This window comes from Cornus florida, unplaced genomic scaffold, assembly GCF_030987335.1.
Source record: "Cornus florida cultivar Cherokee Brave unplaced genomic scaffold, ASM3098733v1 CherokeeBrave_3.0.0_Hap2_Chr06, whole genome shotgun sequence".
Lineage (NCBI taxonomy): Eukaryota > Viridiplantae > Streptophyta > Magnoliopsida > Cornales > Cornaceae > Cornus > Cornus florida.
This window is the reverse complement of record NW_026775576.1, coordinates 39,140,010-39,152,881: the sequence shown is the minus strand read 5'-3', so window position 1 is coordinate 39,152,881 and position 12,872 is coordinate 39,140,010. Positions and strand designations below refer to the sequence as shown.

At 37.8% G+C, this 12,872-nt stretch overlaps 1 protein-coding gene across 1 annotated transcript; it reads right to left on the bottom strand.

The window, feature by feature from the left end:
* Nucleotides 1–462: 462 nt before the first annotated feature.
* LOC132313966 (uncharacterized) lies at nt 463–3,534 on the bottom strand. Its single transcript, XM_059812898.1, has 6 exons — nt 3,514–3,534; nt 3,194–3,404; nt 2,676–2,872; nt 1,717–1,825; nt 1,514–1,603; nt 463–1,390 (listed from the first exon to the last, which is right to left on the bottom strand). Exons 1-6 carry the CDS (start codon nt 3,532–3,534, stop codon nt 630–632), a joined length of 1,389 nt encoding a protein of 462 aa, XP_059668881.1. The 3' UTR covers nt 463–629.
* Between the last annotated feature and the right edge of the window lie 9,338 nt (nt 3,535–12,872).

Genomic DNA, 12,872 nt, shown 5'->3' with positions numbered 1-12,872 from the left:
TCGACAACTAAATTATACATTAGAGGGTCATTTCATAAATTGACTTGGTGGTTTAATCTTTTTCTATTTGGAATTCAATCATTCTAATATAGTGGAATTAAGTTTGGATAATGGGCAAATTGACTTGGGGCATGCGATATGTCAGGGTCAATTATTAGCCCATTACAGTTCTGAAGAAAATGGGCCAAATGAATCCTCGTTCTAAAGGGCATATAAGGAAACCGATGAACAAGTATGAGGGAGCTTGAAGATCAAAGCTCTAAGGATCCCATTTGTTCAAATTTTTTAAAACCTATTTCCTATCACTTCATGATTACCATCAAACGTTTCAGTCTAAGGTCTCTTTATCATTTGAAAAATTAGTTTCCTATCTGAAGAAGGTGGTTAGTATATAAATACACAACACACTTTACAAATACAAACACAAACACAAAACACAAACACAAACCAAGATTTTACCAGAAAGAGAGACAAGCTATCAAACAAGGATTCAAGAGGTGTACAACTTAGCCAATGTACATGATGAATTTAATAGGCATTATAAAGCAAAATTGCCACTTTAACACCTTACAGAACCAGAACGACAGAAAATTGTTGGTGTGCTATTGTTTCGACCGTTGTTGAAGTTTTCAGGATGTGATGTTGAAGTATACTGTATAAGATTCATCCATGAAGTTATTAAATGGAGTAAGAAGAAAATTCCTTCTGGCCCCTTTCGCCACAAAACTGATAGGATGATACGAACTAACTCCGTTATTCAATGCAAAGCTGACTGCCTCCTTGAATCCAGCATCTGGTGGTGCCCCAGCAGATTGGCAGCGGAGCTTGATGGTTCTAACGGCGCTATATTTTGCCCCATTAACCCCACAATGCACAAAGCAACCCTTCTGGCTACCGGACTCTAGTGAAACTGTTCTGGGCTTCCCATTCAATCCCGGAACCAATTGGAAAATAGCATTTTGAGAGCCGAGAACTCCAACTATAAGGTTTCCATCAACTCCTTGGTGCACCACAACACTACCTGGGAATTCAAATGGTTCTAGCATCACCATTTTCCCGATAGCATCTTTTGGTGCAACCTGTTTCGGGGAAGCAGCTGAGTCCTTTAAGATGAGTCTAAAAGTGGCCCTTACAGACCAATCAGTGCGGGGCAAAGGAAACATTGTCATTTTTATATTTCGGTTTATGTGTGATAGTGCATATGTTGAATTCCCAGAACCTTGGGAGAGGGTAATCAAATTAGAATGGTGTGCCTGTGGAATCGGAGTGATCCACTCCGAGAGGGACTTAGCTTTTCCTGATTTGAGTTTCCAGTCTTTGCTTGTCATAGCAGCTAGAAGGGTGGGGCCATAAAAAATTGCCTGAATGGGGGCATATTGAGGCCGAGAATCTGAAGCATCAGTTAAAATTTTCTGTTAGCTTCATACTATCACAAATTAGCTTGCATTGCGTTCAATATACATTGATCATCATAATGTATCAAATTTGTTATGGGAGCGTCCCAAGAACATACCTTTAATGGCCTCGGTTCTAAGACTGAGGGGTAATTCAAGAACAATTTTGTCACCAGAGTTCCATTGTCTAGTGACAGTGAGAAATTTACCTGCAGAATCATGGGGAGAATTACAAACTTACCCGAGATTCTCAATTAAAAATCAAAATATTTAAAAGAAAATACAGTAAGGCAATAGAAGAGAGGAAAATGGAAGTTCGAACCTGGAGTTGGTTGAGCCAAACCCTGGCCATTTAAAGTTGCCTTGACACCATTTGCCTGTGACCAACTTGGAATTCGCAGATTTAAAGTAGATGATTGGCTTGCAACTTTCTGCATTCAAAAATTAAGCATGGGAAAAGAATTTGTAAAATTTTGTTGAACCATGAAACTAGCAAGCACTTGAACAAAGATAATTAAAAGTAACACAATAGGTCTTGGACACAATGCTCTGTTTGGTTGCAGAAGACATTGAGAGAAACTTGAACCTTGTGATCACTTGGTTGTGAGAGAATTTAAAATTCGAATATCTACCCACCAAAAGATATTTTATTTACCAACCGAAAAATTTCCAAATCTACTTTATATCTCTATTGACATCCAAGTAGATCACTAAAAAATGTTTAATTATTAATATTTTTTTCCTTTTCCTGCCTTTAAGATAACCCCATCAAGAATTGGAGTTATAACTACATTGTGCTAATTAGTACACATATTAGTCATTTTTTGAAAGTTAAGCTACCTCAAACATGGAATTCCCATTTCTTTCTCCAAAAATAATTCATATACTTACGATGTTGTGAGCTTCTCCTATCCTACCGTTATTCTTGGTTTTAGCCACAAGAGATCATAATATTTAGATTTCATACTTTGGAAAATTACACAAGTAGCATCAACAAAGTAAAACTTATGTGCTATAAACACAAAGATACTCCAAGTTTGCTAGAGGTAATTTTTTCTATTTTCAGGTGGAATGCTAGTTCGAACGATATACTTCCACCAAAATTTATTAAAAGATGGATGGTTTATAAGGAGTAAAGGAGGCAGTTCCTTGTTCTGATGTTGAGCAATATTTTAGTTTCTTGCTTGAGTGTATAATAAAATAACTAAGAACACTGTTATGAAAATAATCTAGCATATATAGTTAACAACAATATTAGCTTCCATATTTGCTAACATGTACCTCGTTTGAGGAAATTGTGAATGTCACTTGAAGATGAGAATCCCATGAAGCAACAGGTTTGACTGTCTGAGATATAAAAATCTTCCCAGATTTCCAGTTAAGTGAGCTAGATATGTACTGGATGATGTAAAGCACTGGAGCTTTCCCCTCTTCTTCAAAGTATATCGAATCTGCCAACTTTGAGAACGACTCGATTCCTTGGCGAGCAACAACAGAAAGAAAAAAAAAAAAGGTCAGTATCAGCTGGGTGGAGCACTGAGAAGAAACAAAAACATTGACACAGATAAAATATGTTGAATCGCATATTAACTAAATTGTGACAGTCAAAACCACAAGTGAACAATCAAATTCTCCCAGTCATAAGGGAATGAGAATGCAAATCATAAGCTCTAAGAATGTAAGGCTGTATGATGCAATTAAAAAGATTGTTTGGGAATTTTTAAGTTGCTTGCATAGAAGCAAAAAGATTTATCTTGGAATAAATAATCGTTTATATATATAAGGTTTCAAGTCCATACCAGTCCCCTGACAGCAAAATAAATCATCGAACTTTCTTCCCCATCCACGGCTGCTTTTGACCTTAGAACATCCAGGGCATAGTGGCATCAAGTAGAGCATCACTCCATGATCCCTTCCCCTTTGTATGCCCAGCACACCATTGGTCAGCGCTCGCTCGTAATAATCTGCATATGACATTTCTTTCGTCCATCTAAACAGGTGTCGTGCAATCTACAAAATTATATGCCATTTGATGCTGATAAAAAAAATAGCACTGTAATTTTCAACTAAAATAATTGAAATTATTAAGTGAAAAATATGTCGTGTTTTGACAGAAAACCTCACTCTCACTCTTTAGCATGTTATGAGTTTCACAAAACAGAGAAAAACAAAGGACAACAACAACAACATAGAGTTTATTAACCAGCAGACCTTTAGCATGTTATGAGTTGCACATGATTCTTCAGTTTGAGTTGTCAGAGTGGTTGCCAATTGCTTTGAGTTCATCCTGCTCATGTGTTGAGGAAATGAGAACAAACCAGAATTGCATAGGAAATTCAGCAATCACTATTTGTGATTATTAAACACCATTTAAAGTTCCAAGTATTTATACCAGAACTCGTCAACTGATGTCCCTCCAGTTGCATAGGTGTGAGAAGAGCTAAGAATATCCATGAAGAATGTTGCCATCTCCTGTCATAATAAAATCATAAAAAAATGTTCTTAATAAAATGAAATATATTTATATATCATGCATAAATACATAAATGTTGTACAGTATTGTATGAGCTGTCACACGTATACAATTAGATTACATTGTATATTAGGGTTTACTAGTATTTTTTGTATTCTGTAACCGCCTTCACCTACCCCTCATTACCATATATAGCATTACCATGTATAGGGTTTACTTGTTCTCCACTCACCTACTCCTGTGTCTTCTCCTATATAAACACCATTGTATTATTGTATTACTCACTTAATAAGATATACATTTATATTTTTTCTCTCTTTCAACATGGTATGAGAGCGGAAATCAATCCCTCCTTTTTCATTTTTTTTTACAGTTTTATTCAGACTCCAATCTCGATTCCATCTCGGCTTTCTCTCAGCAATCTCTTCTTGGCGATCTCTCCTCGGTGATCTCGGTTCTCATCTCGGCAATCTCTCTCGGATCCCTCCTCGGCTCTCTCCTAGACAATTTCTCTCGGGTTCATCTCGGCTTGATCTTGGTTCTCTCATCTCGGCTCCCTCTCGCTACCATATCTCATTTGTTCGGCAGCCCTCACTATGGATACCAAGGACTCTCATCTTCTTGGGTCAATCACCAGCACCAAACTGAAAGGCTCGAATTACCTTTAATAGTCTCGAGCTGGACAGGTGTTCCTATGGGCCCGAGTAAAAATGTCCTATATTCAATCATCCAAACCCACCACTAATGAAAAGATTATTGAGGCTTGGGAGAAAGAAGATGCTCAGATTATGACTTGGTTATGGAATAGCTTGGAGCCTGAGATCTTCAATGAAATATACTTATATGTTACGCATAAATACTATGATATAAATCTATTCTGATTGATTATAATTGGAGCAGATCACTGTAAAGCCAAAGCTGATCCGTTGGTTAACAAATAGACTGATTTTGGTTCATCACCATGATAAGGAGCATACACTTTTTACCAAATTTGACTTATAGGAGATTGGATTCATCACAAAACTCGATCCATTGAAAACCGAATAAGGACTGAATTCATAGCAAACCAATGCGGCTCTCCCTCTTGACTTATTTAGAGGCCATTTTACCTCCATGATTATTAGGACCATTACTTCATTGAGGGATGAGTAGATGTCCTCCAGTTATTTATCTTCAATAATTTTTCCCTTAGTTGTAAAAGGAGTTCTAATCGTTCTTCCATGTACTTCTCTGAACTCCAAAAGAATTCTTGTCCCAAAAAAAAAAAAAAGGATGAAGAAGAAAAAGAGGAAGGAAAAAAGAAAAAGAAAAAGAAAAAAGAAATAGTCGCTGCCTATGTAGTTGCTTGCCCTCAAGAGATTAAACAAAGTACTAAACCAGAAGTTCCAATTCTCAATATATATATACACACACATATATAAAATAAAAAAATTTAAAAACTGAACACTAAAAACTGAAATCAAGAAAAAGTGCTGCATTGAGTTAAAATGCTCTGAGGATTCATATTAAAATGAATTATAGCCATTTACCCGGTAGAGTGGATCACCAGAAACTTGATACCGCATTTGAACTCCAAGAACATGTGCAAGATGTGTATTAGCATGAAGATTATCCAAATCATCAGCCTACAAATAAAAGACAGAAATTTAGCAATGTTATTTGAGAATAATATGGATGATGTGGTTTATTTAAATCATAAAAAAAAAAAAAAAAAAAAGAAAAAGAAAAAGAAAAAGAAAAAGAAAAAGAAAAAGAAAAAAAGAGAAGAGAAATCTTGAATATATATGATAAGTTTTGCGATTTATAGATTATGAATGACATTGGAAGCTTAGATACAGGTTGACATTGAAAGCACTGATTACAATTGGTATAAGAGCTTCTTGCATCAAGGATAGAAGTAAAAGATCAATGAAATGATTAGATTTGTTTAGCAAGATATGAACCGGTTCATGTCGAAGAATAGATTTCCAATGATGAATCGTTAAATTGAATAATACCAACTCTATTTCATTATTTCACTACTAATTAAAACCAAAAACCTAGAAGCCCAACAAGGAATGCATGGATCAGCTTTCCTAGACAACATAACTAAATAGACTCAAAAAAATTCAAAAACTAAACAATTCTTCAATCCTCCACATTAAGGCTTTCTTAATTTATCAAGACCCTCTTTGGTTATAAGTTCAAACATTTCCTGTTTCTTTTTTTACTCTTTTATGCCACTCTCTTAATCCTAGGGCTCGTAAGAGGGAGTACGTCTAGCGGTGTAGTCCAATTTCAACAATATATATACATATATATATATATGTGTGTTAGAATGTTTATGTATATATATATTTATGTTGGGTCATTATGTAATTACCCATAGTTGTTAGGATCATTGTGTAATTAGGTAACCTTATTTAATTAGGGTTGTTTGTTTTCCTTTATATAAGCCACTGTAGGCTTAAAGGTGTAGTGTGAAATATATACAAGAGATATACAGGAAACATATTCTCTCTCTCTTTCTCTCTCTCATGAATCTGAACATGGTATCAGAGCAATATGGATTCATGGGTGTGGGAAACGACAATGGTGTTGCCCTTGTATGAGATTGGAATTGCGATCGGAATCGCGAGTGTGTTGTCGCGTTGGGTGTCTTTGCCGGAAGTTCTTGTAGCCGGCAGGTTGAGAACATCACTCGTAGTCGTCGTCGTCAGATCTGCAGCCTCCTTCATCGCCGTTAGATCTGAAGCCCTTTGGTCGCTCGTGTTGTTGCTGCGTTGGTCGTCAGCAAGCTCGCCGACATCCACCGTCGTTATTTGCAGAGGTGAGGCTTCATCGATTCGTCTTTTCTCTTGGTCAGAAGTTGCAAAGGTGTTTGTTGCTGATTTTCGCCGTCGCCGCTGCATGCTTGTAGTCGTCTGTCAGTGGGTGAAGAAGAACAGCCATGTTTGGCTACGCGGTTATGCTATTCCAACCCTGGTTTACTAAAACCGGGAAAGCAGAGACCTGGTTTTGATCTAGCCCTGTTCGCCCAGGTCCGACCTGATTACCCAGGTCCGACCCAATTACCCAAATCCGGCCCGGCTGCCCAGATCCGGCCCGACTGCCGATTCTGTAATTTTTTCCCACGTTCGTTTTTTTTGTTAACTCCTCCATGGCTGCCAGTTCAGACCTGTTATCTTCTATCTCCTTCAATCCTACCATGACTTCAATCAAGCTTAATGGCAAAAATTACATTTTATAGGCCAAGTCAGTAGCCATTTTCCTGAAAGCCAAAGGCTTTGGCACTCATTTGGTACCAAAGGGATGCTCAGATTATCTCCTTAATGCTGAATTGTATTGAACCTCATATTAGCTCTAACTTGTTATATCTAGACACTGCCAAGGAGATATGGACCCGACTCCAACAGTTATATTCAGGTACTGGTAATATAACCAGAATTTATGAGGTGTGTAGACAATTTTTTGACCTTCAGCAAGGGACTCATAGTTTAAAAGAATACCTCTCACGGGCAATGGGACTTTGTGAAGAAATGAACTTGTATCAACCCATCACCTCTGATGTGAGAAGCATGCAACAACAACGTGAGGATTTTAATGTTGTTCAGGTTCTCACAGGATTGTCACAAGAGTATGAACCTGTTCGTGCACAAATTTTGGGTAGCCCTGCACTTCCCTCTCTTTCTGATATGTTATCCAGACTCCAGCGTGCTACTTTATCTAGTGGCATTTCCGGGGGTGCTTCAAGTGGTGTCACTGCTCCTCCTAGTAGTGAACGTTCTGCCTTAGTTGTGAACCAAGGTGGTTTTCAGTCTTCTCATGGCGATGGTGGTCGTTTTACTCGTGGTCGTGGTCGTGGCAGAGGCAGAGAATCAAAACTTTGCACTCACTGCGGTCTTACTAATCACAATGTCAATTACTGTTGGGATCTTCGTGGGAAACCACCACCTTCTTCCTATGCACATCAAGTGACTTCTAATGATGGGGATTCTTCTTTCTCTGCCACACCCACTGCTCCACATATGGCTGTTGAGACTGCTATGGTCACGATTCCCCGCGATAAGTATGCTCAGTTTCTATCTCAACAACGGCCTTCTACCTCATCTTCCATGGGTTCAGTTGCCCAATAAGGTAGTGCTCCTGTATGTCTTTTGTCCTCTAGTCAAAGTCCATGGATTCTTAACTCTAGCGCATCCAATCACATGACTGGTAGTTCTCATCTCTTATCTGATTTTCAATCTGTTTCTTCCTCTCAAAGTGTTACTCTTGCTAATGGATCATCAACTAAAGTTTTGGGTTTGGGAACTATTCATCTTACCTCCTCAATGTCCCTCTCCTCTGTGTTATATGTTCCTCAATTCCCTTTTAATATGTTGTCCATTAGTAAGCTTACTAAATCTCTTAACTATTCCGTTACATTTTATCCCACATGTTGTCTTTTTTAAGATCTCAAGACGAAGAAGAGGATTGATATGGGACATGAAGTAGGTGGCTTGTATTACTTCAATCTTGCACCATCTCCCACAGCTCTTCAATCATCTTTGTCTTCTTTCCAGTGGCACAGTCGTCTCGGCCACCCATCATTATCAGTTTTACAGCATCAAGTCCCCGATCTTAGTCGTATTGAGTCCATGTCTTGTGAAACATGTCAGCTTAGTAAGCATTGTCGTGTATCTTTCAAACCGAGACATAATAATCGTGTTGCTAGTCCTTTTCAGTTAGTTCATTCAGATGTATGGGGACCAATAAAACATATTTCTATTAATGGATTTCGTTATTTTGTGACTTTTGTGGATGATCATTCTCGGATGACTTGGTTGTTTTTAATGAAAAATCGTTCTAAGTTGTTCTCTATTTTTCAAATATTTCGCAAAGAAATAAAAACTCAATTTGGGTGTTCTATAAAAGTTTTACGTTTTGACAATGCCAAAGAATATTTCTCGGATCCTTTTGAGACTTATTTTCATGCTAAAGGCATCATTCATCAATCATCTTGTACTTATACTCCGTAACAAAACGGAGTAGCTGAACGTAAAAATCGTCATCTCCTAGAAGTCTGTCGTGCTCTTTTATTTCATATGCATGTTCCTAAACGATTTTGGAGTGATTTTGTTCTTACGGCATGTCATCTTATTAATCGGATGCCCTCGTCAGTGTTAAACAGTAAATCTCCTCATTCTATTCTATTTTCCGACTCAGCTTCGTTTAATCTTACTCCGCGGGTCTTTGGATGTGTGTGTTATGTCCATAACCTTGGACCCGGTCTTGATAAACTCGACCCTCGTGCCACTAAATGTGTTTTTCTTGGGTATACTCGCACTTAGAAGGGCTATCGTTGTTACAGTCCTTATTTTCAACGCTATTTCACTAGTGCTGATGTCACATTTTCTGAGTCTATCCCTTATTTTTCTGATTCTACTACTCCTCTCGATATTACTTTTGAGCCACCTATGCCAATGGTTCCCTCTCCATTTCCTGCTTCCGCACCTCCTCGCTATGTTGTCCCATTGCAGGTTTATACTCGACGACCTCGACCGCCTACTTCGCTCCCTCCATCTCCTTTAAAGTCTTTGGATTAGACGCCTTTAACTGATGATTTGCCTATTGCTCTCCGTAAAGGTATTCGGCCTTGTGTTACTGCACATCCTATTTCTAACTTTGTCTCTTACCATCATATTTCATCCTTTTTATCTTGTTTTTTTTCCAGAGTGTCTGCTACTTTTGTTCCCAAGACTTTGCAGGATGTTCTCTCTGATTCGGGCTGGCGACAGGCCATGGTGGATGAAATGGATGCCCTTCACCGTAATCGAACATGGATCTTGTTCCTTTACCTCCGGGCTCCAAAACGGTTGGTTGTAAATGGGTCTATACAGTTAAATACCTTCACGATGGGTCTATTGAGCGGTTGAAGGCTCGTCTAGTGGCAAAAGGGTACACTCAGACTTATGGTATTGATTATGATTAAACTTTTTCCCCTGTTGCTAAGATTTTTTCTATTCGGGTACTTATTTCCATTGCTGCCAATTATAACTGGCAATTATTTCAATTGGATGTCAAAAATGCCTTCTTACATGGTGACTTGGTTGAAGAAGTTTATATGGAGCAACCACCTGGGTTTGTTGCTCAGGGGCAGTATTGTCACACTGTTTGTCGCCTTAAAAAGGCCCTGTATGGATTGAAACAATCTCCACGGGCTTGGTTTGGAAAATTCTCTGAGGTGGCATTAGAATTTGGCCTTAACAGATGCCAGACCGATCATTCGGTATTTCGCATGCGCACTAAAGCTGGCTTCATTTTTCTTGTGGTATGTAGATGATATTGTGATCACAAGTGATGATTCTGAAAGCATTGCTAAGTTGAAGTTGTTTCTGCAAAATCGATTCCACACTAAAGACTTGGGTAAACTTAGGTACTTCTTGGGTATTGAAGTTGCTAGATCCAAGAAGGATATAAGTTTATCTCAATGCAAATATGTGTTGGACTTGCTAGAAGACACAGGTATGTTAGGTGGTCGTCCAGTTGATGCTCCTATAGATTTTAATACAAAACTTGTGTCTGATGAGGGTGATCTATTTAATGACCCGGGCAGATTTCGTCGCCTTGTTGGGAAATTAATTTATCTCACTATCACTCGACCTGATATTTCATATGCAGTAAGTGTTGTAAGTCAGTTCATGGGAGCTCCTAGAATGCCGCATTGGATTGATGTTCTTCTGATTATCCGATATCTCAAGCAAGCTCCAGGTTTTGGGTTACTATATAAATCAAATGGTCATCTCAGGGTGGAAGGTTTTACAGATGCTGACTGGGCTGGTTCTCCTTCAGATAGGAGATCTACTACAGGCTACTGCACATTTGTAGGAGGAAATCTTGTTACATGGAAAAGTAAAAAGCAAACGGTGGTAGCTCGATCTAGTGCTGAAGCTGAGTACAGGGTAATGGCCCATACCACTAGTGAGTTGACATGGATACAACATTTTCTAAAAGAACTTGGGTTAACAGTTGAAGCTCCTACTCCATTGTTCTGTGATAATCAAGCAGCTGCTCACATGTTCACATTGCATTGAATCCTGTGTTTCATGAGAGGACCAAACATATTGAGGTTGATGGTCACTTCATTCGGGAAAGAATATTAAGTGGGAGCATTTCTAATCCATTTATGAAGTCTGAAGATCAACTAACTGATATGTTTACCAAAGCATAGGGTCATAACCGGTTAAGGACTATCTGTTCTAAACTGGGATTATTTGATATATATTTTCCAGCTTGAGGAGGAATGTTAGAATGTTTATGTATATATGTATTTATGTTGTGTCATTATGTAATTACCCATAGTTGTTAGGATCATTGTGTAATTAGGTAACCTTATTTAATTAGGGTTGTTTGTTTTCCTTTATATAAGCCACTGTAGGCTTATGGGTGTACTGTGAAATATATACAAGAGATATACAGGATACATATTCTCTCTCTCTCTCTCTCTCTCATGAATCTGAACAATATGTATATATTGTTCTTGAAGATTAAAGCTGTACTCTTTGGTATGGTATTTACTAATTAAAGAAACAAAAACTCAACAACCAGGAAACTTAAAGAGTAATATATAGAAAAGAAAATGATAAGTACCTTTACTGCAAGCAATGATAGGAAACAGGGTTTGTCAAAAAGGTGAGCCATCAAAAAATGCTTTTGATCATGCTGCACAGGGTAACAAATAAACGGCTCATATCAGAATAGAATTCCAAAAATATATTTTTCAAAATTGTAAACATAATAGACTACGACGCTAATAGCTACAAACAATTAACAATACCAATATTGAACAAATGAACGGACAATTTTATGAATGTAATAGTGTTACAATGCTGTCTGTGGATGAGGGTTACGCACCGTTATGCTGTATAACTTATAAAGGACATCACTCATGGCACCAACTTCTGTATTTAATGCTAGATATTGTCTTTCTACACTGTACTTTTTTACCACATTCTGCACACGCTTGTAAAAGTAATCCGCCATGCGAATCAACATTTTTAGAGCTTTATCATTACCCGCAAATGTGTATTGATCTAACAGACCTGCCATTATCTGTGCAGATCGAGCGTGCAGAGTAAGTAAGAATATATATGGTTGTGTAACAGAAATTGATTAAACCAAATACTAGCAGAAATGTAAATCCAATTCTGCTATGAGTGATGTCCTTTATACCTTGTGAATGGTGTAGTATGGTGCCCACACCTTTTGTACATTTTCATGCCGCTCAATAAACTTCTCTGGGAAAGCAGAAAGATACCCTGTGCCCATTTTATCCTGACAAGCACCCAGCGCCGAAACTGCTGCATCCATTTTCTGTTTGAGAGTATTATTATGAGTGCTCGCCCACATTAAAGCTGCGGCACTCAGGTAATGCCCTACAACAACAATAATAATAATATTTCAAAAGCAAGCATTTTAATTAATTGTAGAAATTAAGATCATACAATTAATCACTATATAAAGTATGGGACTTTAAAGCTCAAAAAGGTGTCATAAAATAAAAAAATAACCACGTTATATATAGAATGTGCAAAAAAAACACATCCTTTGGTGTTCAAAAAACCCTTGCATTGTTCAAATTGAACAAATAAGGACATTTTCTCAATTTGAAGACTGAAATACCTAAAATGTCCTTAAAGTAAAATAACCATACTAAAAAACAATTACGTGTACAAATTTTATTAAGGGTATTTTAGGGTGCTCATAAAAAAATATTGTCAAAATTGACAATTAGGGGGCAATTTACTACAAAATTTCAAATTATAGAGATTTATGTGCACATACTAAATGGCAGGAGTGTTTCTTGCACATTTTTAGAAATGAAACAAACAGAGCGCACGCAAGGAAGGAAGGAAAGGAGGAAGGGGGTGTTATGAAATGTACCTACAAAATGACCCCGGATCTCCGTTTCCGAATCCTCCCAACCAGCATATCCCTTGCCAGGAGTGGGCAAACCAGACGTATTCCTAAAGCTATGAACCAATCTA

Bases quoted from the DNA above. Each gene is read 5' to 3' on its own strand.
- LOC132313966 (XM_059812898.1), bottom strand. From the start codon at position 3,534: ATGCTAAAGAGTGAGAGTGAG. The intron at 1,604-1,716 runs GTTCGAACTTCC...ATGATTCTGCAG, and splicing joins TTTGGCTCAACCAACTCCAG to GTAAATTTCTCACTGTCACT. The intron at 1,391-1,513 runs GTATGTTCTTGG...CTGATGCTTCAG, and splicing joins TAGAACCGAGGCCATTAAAG to ATTCTCGGCCTCAATATGCC.